The sequence below is a fragment of the Fusarium musae genome, chromosome 11 (assembly GCF_019915245.1).
Source record: "Fusarium musae strain F31 chromosome 11, whole genome shotgun sequence".
In the NCBI taxonomy this organism is placed as follows: domain Eukaryota; kingdom Fungi; phylum Ascomycota; class Sordariomycetes; order Hypocreales; family Nectriaceae; genus Fusarium; species Fusarium musae.
Window position 1 is genome coordinate 1,111,813 of NC_058397.1, and position 13,615 is coordinate 1,125,427.

At 49.3% G+C, this 13,615-nt stretch overlaps 5 protein-coding genes across 5 annotated transcripts; 4 read left to right on the forward strand and 1 right to left on the reverse strand.

Moving 5' to 3' along the window:
* Positions 1 to 552: 552 nt before the first annotated feature.
* Positions 553 to 2,964, forward strand: J7337_013457 (uncharacterized protein; the record flags this gene model as incomplete). The annotated part of the gene is made up of 3 exons (XM_044830947.1): positions 553 to 888; positions 959 to 1,355; positions 1,412 to 2,964. The coding sequence occupies 3 exons, from the start codon at positions 553 to 555 to the stop codon at positions 2,962 to 2,964; spliced, it is 2,286 nt and encodes a 761-aa protein (XP_044674222.1).
* A 633-nt stretch (positions 2,965 to 3,597) lies between these two features.
* Positions 3,598 to 5,368, reverse strand: J7337_013458 (uncharacterized protein; the record flags this gene model as incomplete). Its single annotated transcript, XM_044830948.1, has 4 exons — positions 3,598 to 4,551; positions 4,604 to 4,665; positions 4,714 to 5,137; positions 5,186 to 5,368. The coding sequence occupies 4 exons, from the start codon at positions 5,366 to 5,368 to the stop codon at positions 3,598 to 3,600; spliced, it is 1,623 nt and encodes a 540-aa protein (XP_044674223.1).
* Positions 5,369 to 8,570: 3,202 nt separating this feature from the next.
* Positions 8,571 to 9,488, forward strand: J7337_013459 (uncharacterized protein; the record flags this gene model as incomplete). The annotated part of the gene is made up of 1 exon (XM_044830949.1): positions 8,571 to 9,488. The coding sequence occupies one exon, from the start codon at positions 8,571 to 8,573 to the stop codon at positions 9,486 to 9,488; it is 918 nt and encodes a 305-aa protein (XP_044674224.1).
* A 1,384-nt stretch (positions 9,489 to 10,872) lies between these two features.
* J7337_013460 (uncharacterized protein) lies at positions 10,873 to 11,373 on the forward strand (the record flags this gene model as incomplete). The annotated part of the gene is made up of 1 exon (XM_044830950.1): positions 10,873 to 11,373. One exon carries the CDS (start codon positions 10,873 to 10,875, stop codon positions 11,371 to 11,373), a length of 501 nt encoding a protein of 166 aa, XP_044674225.1.
* A 1,054-nt stretch (positions 11,374 to 12,427) lies between these two features.
* Positions 12,428 to 13,147, forward strand: J7337_013461 (uncharacterized protein; the record flags this gene model as incomplete). Its single annotated transcript, XM_044830951.1, has 2 exons — positions 12,428 to 12,738; positions 12,832 to 13,147. The coding sequence occupies 2 exons, from the start codon at positions 12,428 to 12,430 to the stop codon at positions 13,145 to 13,147; spliced, it is 627 nt and encodes a 208-aa protein (XP_044674226.1).
* Positions 13,148 to 13,615: the final 468 nt, after the last annotated feature.

Below are 13,615 nucleotides of genomic sequence, written 5' to 3' on the forward strand. Positions count from 1 at the left end.
TCGCAATCGAGTAGGGGATCATGATGGAGACGATGGGACGGTTCCATGATTGTATTTCTAGATAATTCTATAGGGATTGATTCATCAAACAAGACCCGATGTCTCTCTACCCGCCGACCCGACGCCGAAGTGTTCTGGACAGCGACGGTTACGAGCCTTGGTTACACCAGTTGCTGAGTTTGGACAGCTTCCCCGCACTTGCGAAGGGCTACAGTGCGTCATGCAGTTGACTTTTGTTGACAAATCCGGCATAAGTTTCCGATGATATTGTCTGTACCTAAGGTAGTTTGACGAGATTCCGAGCGTGATCCGGGGAGACCGTTGACCGTGTCGCCTCTAAAAAGAGTCCACTCACAGTCGTTCCTTTTCCAATCCACGGCCACGGTCCTCGCGTTACGGTATATAAATGCCAAACTCCACCCCCGCATCTCCTCCATGCCTCGGTTTCTCTTCCCTTCCTCTCGTATTCTGTCCTTGTCTGTAGCGAGGAGGACTCTGAATCTGAACCAACAACAACACTTCAGGTTATTGCTTCATACTTCAGCTTCCAAAATGGCCGACGAGAGAAAGTGTCCCGTCGCCCACAAGGTCCCCAACGTCGCTGGTCACGGCGTTACCCATCAGAAGTGGTGGCCCGAGGCCCTCAAGACCAACATCCTCCGTCAGCACAGCGCCGTTACCAACCCCTACGGCGAGAACTTCAACTACGCCGAGGCCTTCAACTCTATTGACTACAACGAGCTCAAGGAGGATCTGCGAAAGGTCTGCCGCGACTCGCAGGACTGGTGGCCTGCTGATTTCGGTCACTATGGTGGTCTCTTTGTCCGTATGTCGTGGCACGCCGTTGGAACATACCGTGTCTTCGATGGCCGAGGTGGCGGCCGACAGGTAAGAAATCCATCCATTACACCCTCTCGCTTTCTCTTATCAATCGCGCACAAGTCTAACAGCGTCATAGGGTCAGCAAAGATTCGCCCCCCTCAACTCTTGGCCCGATAACGTTTCCCTCGACAAGGCCCGCCGCCTTCTCTGGCCCGTCAAGCAAAAGTACGGCAACAAGGTCTCATGGGCCGATCTGATCGTCATGGCTGGCAACGTCGCCCTCGAGGATATGGGCTTCAAGACCATTGGCTTTGCCGCTGGTCGTCCCGATACTTGGGAGGCTGACGAGGCTACCTACTACGGTGGCGAGGATACCTGGCTCGGAAACGATGTCCGTTACTCTGATGGCCACCCCGGAACCACCAAGCCTGGCGCTACCGATTCCGATCAGGCTCCTCACAAGAACATTCACACCCGCGAGCTTGAGAAGCCTTTGGCTGCTGCTCACCACGGTCTTATTTATGTCAACCCTGGTTAGTACTCCCCAAAGCCAATAATACGTAATGCGCGTACACTAACTTTATCACAGAGGGTCCTGATGGCAACCCCGATCCCGTCGCCGCTGCGCGCGACATCCGCGAGACCTTCGGTCGCATGGCCATGAACGACGAGGAGACCGTCGCCCTCATCGCCGGTGGTCACACCGTCGGAAAGACCCACGGCGCTGGCTCAACCGACCACGTCGGCCCCGAGCCCGAGGCCGCTGACCTCGCCCAGCAGGGTCTCGGCTGGTCCAACAGCTACAAGACCGGCAAGGGTCCTCACACAACCACCTCCGGTCTCGAGGTTACCTGGACCAGCACTCCCGTCAAGTGGAGCCACGACTACCTCAAGTACCTCTTCCAGTTCGAGTGGGAGCTCACAAAGAGCCCTGCTGGCGCTCACCAGTGGGTTGCCAAGGATGCCAACGCCACTGTCCCTGATGCCTTCGATCCCAACAAGAAGCAGAAGCCTACCATGTTGACTACCGATTTATCTCTGCGCTTCGACCCTGAGTACGAGAAGATCTCTCGTCGCTTCCTTGAGAACCCAGACGAGTTCAACGAGGCTTTCGCCAAGGCCTGGTTCAAACTTACCCACCGTGACATGGGTCCCCGCGACCGATACCTCGGCCCTGAGGTCCCCAAGGAGGTCTTCCTTTGGCAGGACCCCGTCCCCGAGCGTGACTACAAGCTCGTCGATGACGGTGATATCTCCGCCATCAAGAACGAGATCCTCAAGTCTGGAGTCGACGTCTCCAAGCTCGTCTCTACCGCTTGGGCCTCCGCCTCCACCTTCCGAGGTAGTGATCTCCGCGGCGGTGCCAATGGCGCCCGTATCCGCCTCCAGCCCCAGAAGGACTGGGAGGTCAACAACCCCGCTCAATTGAGCAAGGTCCTCAGCACTCTTGAGGGCATCCAGAAGAAGTTCAACGACTCTCAGTCCAGCGGCAAGGCCATCTCCCTTGCCGATGTTATTGTTCTTGCTGGTTCCGCCGCTGTTGAGAAGGCTGCCAAGGATGCCGGTGTTAACATCACCGTGCCCTTCGCGCCCGGCCGCACCGACGCTACACAGGAGCAGACCGACGTCAAGTCGGTCAACCACCTCCAGCCTTTCGCCGATGGTTTCCGTAACTACGGCTCTTCTACAGACCGTGTCAAGCTTGAGCACCAGCTCATTGACCGTGCTCAACTCCTCACCCTCAGCGTCCCTGAGCTTACCGCTCTCATCGGTGGTCTCCGTGCCCTCAACACCAACTATGACGGCTCATCGCACGGTATCTTCACCAACCGTCCTGGTGTCCTGACCAACGACTTCTTCGTCAACCTGCTCGACATGAGCACTGAGTGGAAGGCCATTGGAAACGGTGACATCTTCGAGGGTACTGATCGCAAGACCGGTGCCAAGAAGTGGACCGGTACCCGTGTCGATCTCGTCTTCGGATCACACGCCGAGCTCCGCGCTACAGCTGAGACATATGCTGAGGCCGGTGGACAAGAGAAGCTTGTCAAGGACTTTGTTGCTGCTTGGACCAAGGTGATGAACCTGGACCGATTTGATCTTGCCAAGGGTTCTTCGCCCAAGGCCTCTCCTCGACTGTAATTAATGAGCAATGTAGCAAAATACCATTGAGAATGAATGATTACGAATTTTACTAGTTAACTAACTGTATATGTCCTCTATTCTGTCTCTAGTGATTTACTTTGTGACTGCATGTATTGATCAATTGATCTTGGCTTTACTCAACGTCCTCAGAAGGTTCATGATGGCGGGGTAATGACGAGCCTCGGCCCGGAACTTGATCGGGGCTTACAATAAATACCATGGCTCCGATAGGCCTTCACAACGCCAAATGGCACCATTTGTGCGACATGTACAGTCCAAATTCATCATCTGGGAATGGCCTGAATATTGATGCATTGTTTCATTGTTTTGCGGCGCATTTGCTGATGCGCTGGTCCAGCCGAAGTTGTCCTCGGATCTGATACCGCGCGCCGGCCCCACCGCCGGTTCACATTCCGATCATGTGAAGTGTCGTTCCGATGAGGCTGGACTCAAAATCGTCAATAGCTTAGAACAAGCTTGGAGGAGTATGAGTCCAGGCTTATGATGAGATCTACTATATCCTAAACTAGGGCCAAGTTCTGCTTTTCTCTTCCCAGTAAGGCAGCGCTCTCGCCCTATCCTCTTTGGCGATCCTGCCGCTTCGATGCTTTCCTGTAGACATATCCTTTTCTAGTGGGAGAAGTATCCAGAGTTAGGAATAGGTGCTCTATCCAGCTTGAAGTATCCAGGCTGCAGCTTCTGAAATACTTGTTGAGGATCATACTTCTTTGCAATGCTCTTCAGCTTGGCCTTATTGCCTGACCCGTAACTTGCAATGACATCCTGGTACTGACTTGCGTAGTTCATGTAAACGTAGTCGTTGTTGACTCCGCGAGCTTTGGCCTCCTTGGTTACTACCTCGAAGATATCAGAGATCCAGCTGTAGATGGCGTCATCGTCAGACTTATTAGCCCACATAACGGAGAGCTGCAAAATCAATAGAGGTCCACCCTCAGGATCGATGCCAAGGGCGTTGCCTCCATTCTTCTGCATCTGCTTGAGCTGGGGAGTAGTGATGCCTTGCACCACAAAAGCAGGTATAATGCCAGAAATATTAGCTACCGTAAGAACAGTCTTGTAAAAGTAATCCCTCGTGTATTCCAATATGCCGTGATCGAGCTTGGTGGTAATAACGTAGTAGACCTCGCGAAGTCCCGGAGGGCTGTCACTCATGAGCTCTTTGCCCCATCCGGCGAGAACTCTGTTCCGCGTGGTATCAGAGACGGCCTCAATCTTGTTGAAGTCCTTCCATATGGTAGCATTTCCGGCGTCAGGCTCGGCGTAGTACATAGTGGGCATAGAGAATTTGTTGCCCTGATAATAGACCCAAGGGACGTAGAGCCCGGCCTTTGGGTCATTCTCAGAGTTCTTTAGAATATTGAACAGAGCGTCTGTGACTTCGGAGAACCTGTCTTCTGTATAGATGCGAGATCCTCCCCACATCTCGCTCTTGGGAAGGGGTATGGTCTTGAGGTTGAACTTGACAACAAGACCGAAGTTGTTCCCGCCTCCACGAAGAGCCCAGTAGAGATCAGAGTATGATTTAGCGCTGGCTTCGACTATTATGCCATTGGCGAGTACCACCTTGTAGATTGGTTAGCTTGGAGGACTAGCGACATCTGAGTGGGCTGGGTACCTCGTAGCTCTGGACATTATCGCAAGCCCAACCATAAATATTTGAGAAGAATGAGATACCGCCTTCGCCAAGTTAGTCACGAGTTATGCCGGAGAGGTAGTTGTATTTACCTCCCGTGGTCAATCCTCCAACGCCGATGTTATAGAGTCGCCCTCCAATGACACTGACGTCAGACTTCGCCAACTGCTCGTACACAGGCCCCCAGGTGTTGCCAGGCTCTATCGAAGCAATATTCTTATCTTTGGACAGAGAGACATCTTTCAAGTTAGCAAATGAAATGGTGATGCCACCCTCAACGGATGAAGCTCCAGCAAAGGCTGCGTGGCCGCCACTCTTTGCAGCGAAAGGACATTGTGCTAATCGAGCCAATAGTATAGTTATAGAAACGTGACTCGGCCGTTGAGGAATGAAGATGCAGTAAGGGTTGACCTCTGCCTGGTTTGAGGACCAGTAAGAGGCAGTGAAGTCCCTGAAGTCCTCTTCGTTCCTCGTCTCAACGGCGGCATCACCGTAGAGTATCTTCAGAGAGGCGCACTATTTTGCTTCAGCCACATGAAGGTTATCAGACTCCGATTTACATACAGCAGCGGCGCAACCGGTGTCAGATCTTTTAGGACCGTCCACGGATACAGGAAGCTCTGAAACGTCAACGCCTTGGTCAAGAAGGGCTTGAGTGATGTTGAAGTCCTTGGTCTCAAGCAGAGAATCGGTGGCGCTTGATTTGACAACCAAGAAGGCGGCAACGGCCAGTGAAATACACCGCATGATGACTAAAACTGGTGAGTGAAGACAAACTGGGAGGTGACAAAGAAGATATTTGGGCAAAGATTTATTGGTTTTATATCACATTGAGGCATTTCCAGGCCAGTAACTGTAGAATGGGACGCATTAGTATGCATAGCCCCCACTCTCTGGTGCCAAAGTAATAAAAAATATTTTTTCTTCTACAATGAAGCGTGTTGGTCGCTTGCATCTTGTGAAAGGAATGGCTTGGATGCAGCCAAGTGGCGTGGATGCTGTTGGTCCTAGGATTGTCAAGGATAACATACAAGAAACAGCCCACAACTCTGGCAGAATCTTGGCAACAACGATCAGGAAAGTGCTTTTATTACTTCGCATGTCGTGGCTTTGAAGCACAAAGGTGTGATGAATAGTGTCCAAGTCACATTCCAACCAAATTCATCAAGCGTCTCGACTATCGAAGACCCAGCGGGATGTTACTTGGCTACGTGGTCCTGTATGCATGCACACACGGACGGGGAAGCATCCGACAAACCAGATCCTAGTTCTCATCCTTGGCTGCTCCGCAATCCGGTCTATCGAACTTTAATTCTTAAGGGGCTCCATCCATATGTCAAGCTCGTCTGCAACTCTTCATCCCATATCACAATCCTTGACGCTAATGCGAAACTACCCCGGGCATGTAATTGGTAGAAAAGTCGATCCTGTAAGCAGGATACCATGATGGCTTGCTCTACTGAAAGGAGTATGGTGCAGTGTGCCAATGTGGCTGTTGGTTGCTGCACTGGAAGAAGCGCAGCTGTCCTCTTCCCTCTCTGACAGGCAGCTCAATCCTTTTGTTCATCCAGTTCCAGTCTGCTTCCAAACATGAATACCCTTACTCTTTTCTGATAGTCGACATGATGAAAACATAAGTTTCCAGGTCTTTGATTCGAAATATAGGGGATCGCCTTGATCGTTGTTGCTTCAGTTGCCCATCGCCTGTTGACCCTCGCGATCATCCACTATAAAAGTATTTGAAGTGAAGATGCGTGGCTGGCTTCTTGTGATGTCTGCTTTCTTGTTCTCGCGATCCTTTACCTCTACATCGTTCCTGCATTCTTTTAATTGACGAATTTTGGAGAAGGAGATTGTTGAGCCTTACGTGGTAGTCAAAGATGATGCGCTATTCATATACAAGGGACTCTTCACCGTGTGGGTATGTCTCTACTTATACCTTTGGTAAGTAAAGTTCTCGTCGCTCTGGATGTACAGGAGGCTACTAGTCCAACTGCCTCTTAATATGAGTCTATGGTATGGTTTCGTAGGATTCGGAGTGTTGTAGAGTGAATTCGTCAGAATGCCAAGTGATTGACGAATTAATCGCCATTTCTTCGTGTATACTGATAATATCCTCACTCTCTTCCTTGCATCATGCTTAGACACGTTACACCAGGTTTGTAACCGTATGTTTTTAGAATCGGCCAGTAAGAGACGAATTTGCCGGGCGCGGACGATTGTCGAACACCTTGTGGTATTACTCATCGAGGCAGATGTCAAGTTCCTATGCGAACTAGCATGTGTCTGGTGGTTGGAAGTATCACCAACGCAGCAGTCAGCGGCGTGCTTAGTGTCTTGGTTAATAGACAGATATCTTCCTAGCCACGCGCATAGGAAGACAACATAGTTGGCAACAGACTTCTTGAACAAGTCGAACAAGCGGTGGAAGATAGGTCATGTTGGATAACAGACTTGCAGCAGCCTATAGGCTTGTCGAGTTTTGAACCATAGCTCGTGTACACGCTCGTAAGTGGGCATGAAATTGTGGCCGACCGCGGGAACGAAAGTGGTTTGCACTGAAGGTGGAGAGTTCCTGAAACTTGACGTTAGTGAATCGAGAAAAGCCATTCTGACCTGTATCTTCTGATGAGCTGTGATTCTCTTTGTTGGACAGCAAGCTGCACGCGGCGTTGATTCCGCGTACGCTTCAATGTCCAGAGATGAGAGAGGCTGCATGCTTTTGTGTGACCGCTAAATTGCCAAGGAGCAACAACAAGACGACAGGCTAGAAAGCAAAATGAAGAGCTTAAGGCACGAATATACAATAAATCATATCATCCTCAGGTGCCTGAAAATGTTTGCTCCTGCTCCACGGTGCATGCATGGGAAGACTCCCTTCGCGGGGAGCCATTGCACATGTTCATACAGCCCTAGACAGTGCAGAAACCTGCTAAAGAACAGCTGAGATAATGGCCAAATACGAGTAACTGTGGATATTCTGTCCTTCAGCATAGCTTGATGGGACCGCTGCTGGGAAGACTGTAAGAAGGCAAACTGAGACCCCCCTGAGAGCCTTTGGCATAAGTGTATGTACATGATGGATAGCAAACGAAAATTATGGTAGAGGAGTAAAGAGGGGCTAAGAAAGCATTGCACTCACTTAAGTTGTCAGTCCTGCAGACCTCTACATACTGTGCCATCCTGACCTACCAGTTCCTGCGGACAAACTGTATGTTCAGAAACAACAAACTCAATGGGATCATGGGGCAGCCTCTACGAACGTACAAATCTGGAAGAGTCTCGTCTGTCTCGAAAAGTCCTTAGTAGCATGCCGCCATAAGATGGGCGGCTGACTACCTGATCCATGCTGTTGGACCCTGAAGGGCGGCACCGGGGCGGCATGAGCGGCATACACACCACTTCAACTCTGACAAGGAAAAGACACCGAATAATAGTTCTGTGGGGCGAGCGAGTACAATGAAATTTGAAGAAACGCGGCCCGGAAGAGTCAGCGCGTCTTCGGCGTGCTCAGTAATCAGGTCCCGGCAACTCTAAAATTAGAACAAAAACAGACGCCCCGTGCACCAACCACATTCGATAACAGTAAGAACATCCTATGAACTCAATGTACTAAGGGAACTGGGCAAGTTGAAGCATAGCGTTAGACCGAGGGTAAGGGATTTCCCAGCGGTGGGATAAAGTGAGAGGCTGAGTTTCTGACGTCGCAGGGATCCTTTGTCGAAACTACTGGAGATCTGTGACCGTGCTTTTCGGGAGACATAGGCGGGCTTTGGCTTGGTTCATGAGATCGCGACAACTAAACAGGTATAAAATATCCATTCCGACCTGTTATAAGCTAACATAACTGATATCTTCGTTGGAAAACTAGTCCTTCTCTTCATTACTGCCACTCGCTCCTACACCCTCAGCAAACACTATACCTAACCAGCCACCAAGACTTCACGAGATGATCATTGGCCGCGTCATTGGCGTAATTTTGCCATTCGCACTCGCAATCGCGGCTGCCATCTTCACCCTCGTTCCCGCGCTCGCAGGCGTCACCGATAAATCTCTCTACCTCATCCAACTCGACTTCGAGAATCTGAGCATCAGCCCTGCAAGTGAACTTGTCGACAAGATCTTACCACGTGCCGAGACAATCGAAAAGAATATTACTGCCGAACTCCTTGGGCTTGAAAAGACCTACGATATTACGCTCTGGGGATACTGTCATACTGATGGAGGCGATAAGCGACAGTGCTCGAGTCCCGAGTTCGATTGGGTCAGAAAGACTATATCAACAGACCAAATCAAGAGTGTTGATAAAGATGTCGAGATCAAACTGCCGAAAGAGGTCAAGGCTGCTATCCAAACCTTTGGATCGATGACGAAAGGAGCTGAAGTTGCCTTCATTGTGGCCTTGATAGAGCTAGCCATCGAGATTGCTCTTGGTGTCTTTGCCGTTTTCTCTCGCGAACTGACATGCTGGACATGGATGGCAAGTGGCCTTGCTTCTGCGTTTGTCCTCGCGTCAGCCATTCTCTCTACTACCATGGCTTTCGTCTTGATTGGCGCCATGGAAACCACTGCGAAGCTCTATGGAGTCAAAGGAAAAGTCAACGTCGTTTTCCTCGCCATCATTTGGATTGGTGCTGCACTTGCTATTGCTGCAAACCTCCTTTGGATTATACCAACTCTCTGCTGCAGCACCACCACCAACCGAAAGGACCCTGAAGGCAAGGGACTGCTTGAGCGTAGTCACCACTCTGGAGCTTATGCCCCTATTGATGATGATCATGAGCTGCAACCTACATATCGCAATCGTGGTCTAGAGCCATCTCCCCGCACTGATCTTGCCTATGAACCATACAGCCACCAGGTTTAAGGCCATGAGCCAGTTGGAGAAGTTAAGAATGCTACGCTAGATCGTTGGTACGATTGTAACTGGTAGGTTCCTTCGGTCATAGGATCCTGCAACACATCGAGGGCATAGCTGTCATCTGGATTTTCGTTTTAGACTTGTATACTGGAGCATTTACTAGACTTTGTCAGGCCGCAATACTTAAGCCCCCAAACTCAGCAACCCGAACTCATCATTTGGGTAAAGCTATCACTGAAACTATTATGAAATCCCAGTCTGCCATCGGTCAAAAACTTGCCATAGATATCAGTGACCTCATGCGAACGTCCGATCCTGCTGCATCTGCAAAGAGAACATGGACATGCTTATCGCCACTGATATAAGTTTTGTAGTGTGATAGCTCCCTCAGTGCTGTTCAAGCTAAGTCGCCAACTAAAGCTAACTGAAGTCTCGCAGTCCGAAAGGCTGATGGCAGAACCAACCGACTTCATTGCATCGCAATGGCCATGTCAGGGGTAGTCGGACTTCATCAGTAAGCAGAGTGGAGACATGTTACTAGATGTCATAAGCTTTAACTATGAACTAAAGTCAGTTCTGAGTAAGTAGTTGCAAATTCCTCTCATGACACATGTTCTTAATACACAATTAATATTGATATCTCTTTTTCTTGGTCATTCGATTCCTCCTAACTTTGTTCTGACACGTGCTCCTGAAGCCGAGACATCTCGATGACAATAAGCCCTAAAATCCTTCGCATATCACTGTTCCCGCTCTAAATGCAGATCTGCCCTGACTATGCCTTGCCAATCCCCGCCTCGTGTCTTAAGTCGGAAAAGAATATTTCAGCTATTGAGCTTGCTTACTCTTGCCATCCAATCAAAAATTGGCAAACCTTCAATCCCCTGATCCCGAATCCCTAGCTAAGTCACCATACGAGACAGTAGCATTACGTAGACAGTGGAGATATTCACAGCGGACTTCCACTTTTGAAGTAATGATAGCCGAACATCTTGACCTACTTGCCAAGCTCAATGGACATTGAAACTGGACTTGGTAGTTGATCGGCAGATTTTGCTGTCAGCTCAGCCTCGGGTTTCCTGATCCCCCGAGGGTTAGATGCTCTTCGTGGGGTAAAAAGGATCAAACCCCGACTCATCCCTTATGGACAGCAACAGGCAGCAAGTTTGTCTCGTTGAAGGATTCTAGATGCAACATTAAACCGGTCGAGGTGATGTCATTCATGTGGTATGGGATGTGAGTTGGCTGAAGGCTTGAGCTCGGGAATGACTGAGTGCTAGAATGCGTGTATATAAGTGGCAGACCATCTTTCAATGTCTTCTCATCAACCACAAGCATTCTTCAGCCTTCACAGCCCACCAGAGCAAACAATCTCCAACCTGTTGTCAATATGCCTTCTCTCCGCAACACTCTCTTCGGCCTTCTGGCTGCCACACTTTCATCCACGGTCGCAGCCGAGCACCTTCGGGTTGTCTGGTCCCAAGGCGACTTCTCAACCATCTCCGGACCCAGTGGCGGAAGCCAAAGCGGTCACAGTTCCGGCTTCACAATCCTTAAAGACGACGGCACTGCCATTTACAGCAAGGCATATCCCGCCGACCACTCTCCCTGCTACAACACCGGTGATGGACGCGAGTTCACCTTCGGCGGAGATTGCTGGACCAAAGAGCGCAAGTTTCGCTGCAAGTCCTCGTTCGCTGGTGACCCCGAGACATGCGAGGTCAAGGATCAGGACGGAAACAGTCTGGGTACTGGAGAGGGCAAGACTGACACAACCTTCATTGGCATCGCTATCGCGCAAGATTCTGCTTGTGTTGTTGAGTTCAATACCGATGACGATGAGGATTGCCCTAAGGATGAGGACAATAACTTGGGTGTCAGATCTGGTTAGCTGTCATCAGCCCTCGAGGGGGAGGACCAGGCAGCAACGAGGATATCGAGGTGCATTGCCATTTTTTGTGAATACGCGTTACTCGCTTTCGTGTCAGAGTGCAGAGTTTTTGCCACACAGTAAGCAAGACCATACGGCCAAATTATTCGAGCCCTGATCTTTCATAGGCCCCTATGAAAATATACTTTGCAGTTTTATTACCGTATCAGAGATACCTTGATATACGTTTCTGTATCGGTGGCGAATTTTCAGACCTCGTGAGGTGATAATCACCAATGAACACAATCATGTAACTCGGCGTAGACTCCGTAAGGGCAGACATGGTTCTTTTAAAGGACGTACTGCGTAGATGAGGCATACTCTTGGAAGGCCTTGTGTGAGTTTGGTTGCGCTGCACAGCAAATCAGAACTTGGGAAATATAGGAAAACAATAGCACTGCCACAAAAGAAGATTTGCCTTACATGACCCTTGAGGTTATTTGCTGGGAGTAGCCTTGCTCTCAAAATGAATAGACTGCTGTCCAATAGAATTGCACGTAGACAAAGTAAGCTTTCGCCGTATACCATTTAAGTTTTGCTTTATATCCGAGTAGACCACTTTTGTCAAGGCATATGTATGAAGGACTTTCAATTTAACGAACAATAATTAGTCAATGTTGAAGGCGATGGATGGGTCGAGATTGTTCATGTTCAAGATACTTCGTGGAAACAGTTTGAGTCCTGAACTATCTTGCCTATCAATAGTTCGTCGTAAAGTCTTTTAAAGACAGGAATGTCTATAAATATCCAATACATCTACTCTTCTTCTCTTACTCCCTTTCTTTCTTATCATTATTGGAACCCAAGAAAGCTATGAAACTAGCCCAGCACATCAAAAGAGATCTTCGCCTGGACAAATCTCCTTGAACACCATTATCCACTAAACAGTCAGTCAACCGTACCCCTCACCGTCATGTCTTTAACACACCAGAACCCCTCTACAACTTCAATACTGCTGTAGAATACTGACCTTCCACAGCTGATACCCAGTTTTGACTAAAGTCTACCCCCTAACATGTCGGTAAAGTATTGCGATTCTGCAGAAGAGGGCTTGCCCCAGTCGTACTCGTACGATGTGGACTCGGCAGACGATGAAAGTGTCTGCAGCCAAGATTCCGGGACTTGTATGTCGCCTAGATGGGGTCCAAATGCCAAACCCGAGTTGAAATACTCATATGGGCCCACCTGGAATCAAGGTTATCTTTCTCACATGCATAACCCGCTCGGAGCCGTCCCGTATAACCTTCCAGTCAACACCCGATGGGCCCCCCAGCCCGCCCCGATTGTCTGCCTACCACCGACCTATGACCAGAGTCCCCCCCCACCGTTCGTTTCAGAATCATATGAATCTGAGAAAAGGCTAGATCCGTCGCCCAATGACTACCCACAAGTCAAAATAGAACACAAAAACTACTTCAGCCCTACTGATGTCGCTCTCAACGAATTGCGCATGGCAGATATTCAGCTTCAGGACGAAATAAGAACGGGGCTCAACAGCCAGCGTGCCACGCTCTCCCAGTCCTCGAGTGCTGTCCAGAAGCAGCTGAAACAAGCTCAAAAGTGTTGCGAAGCAATCAAGAAGCAGCTCAAAATTGTGGAAAGTCGTTGTAATGACCATCAAATCAGTGTGCAGGAGACCAAAGAACTTCGCGGTCAAGTGATGACACTCATCAAGGAGCAAAAGAGCCTCAGACGTCTTCTAAAGCGCGAAAGGCGGAAGGGCGCAAGGGCTTGATTCAAATCACCTGATGTTTGAGACATGCCACAGACAGTAAGACACGCCAGACACGTCTCCAGTTCGAATAATGGCTTTATGTTTGGGGACCAGGAAATTGATGAGCAGGAGTTTCTCGGATGTACTTAGAGTAGTTTGCTGGTCGAGTCTTTTTTAAATACAACTTTGTTTTGTGGAAGGGAACCCTACGAACTCCGGGCTTTAAATAATAGCCAACATGTGATGATGTTAAGGTTTTGTCTGCCTGAAATCAAGATTAGTGTTAGAAGTCTAATGTGAAGGCGAGTGTTCAAGGGTAGTTTAGCAAAAGTGTGAGACCCCCCCTTCATGGCATGTTTCGTTGGAAATAACAACGACAAAAATGCGTGAATGTTAGCACAACTGTCCAAGAAGCTTAATTAATGAAGAGGAAGCCTATTTAATTATTATTTCAACATGACAGATCGTCAATCTGCATTACCTAATCAA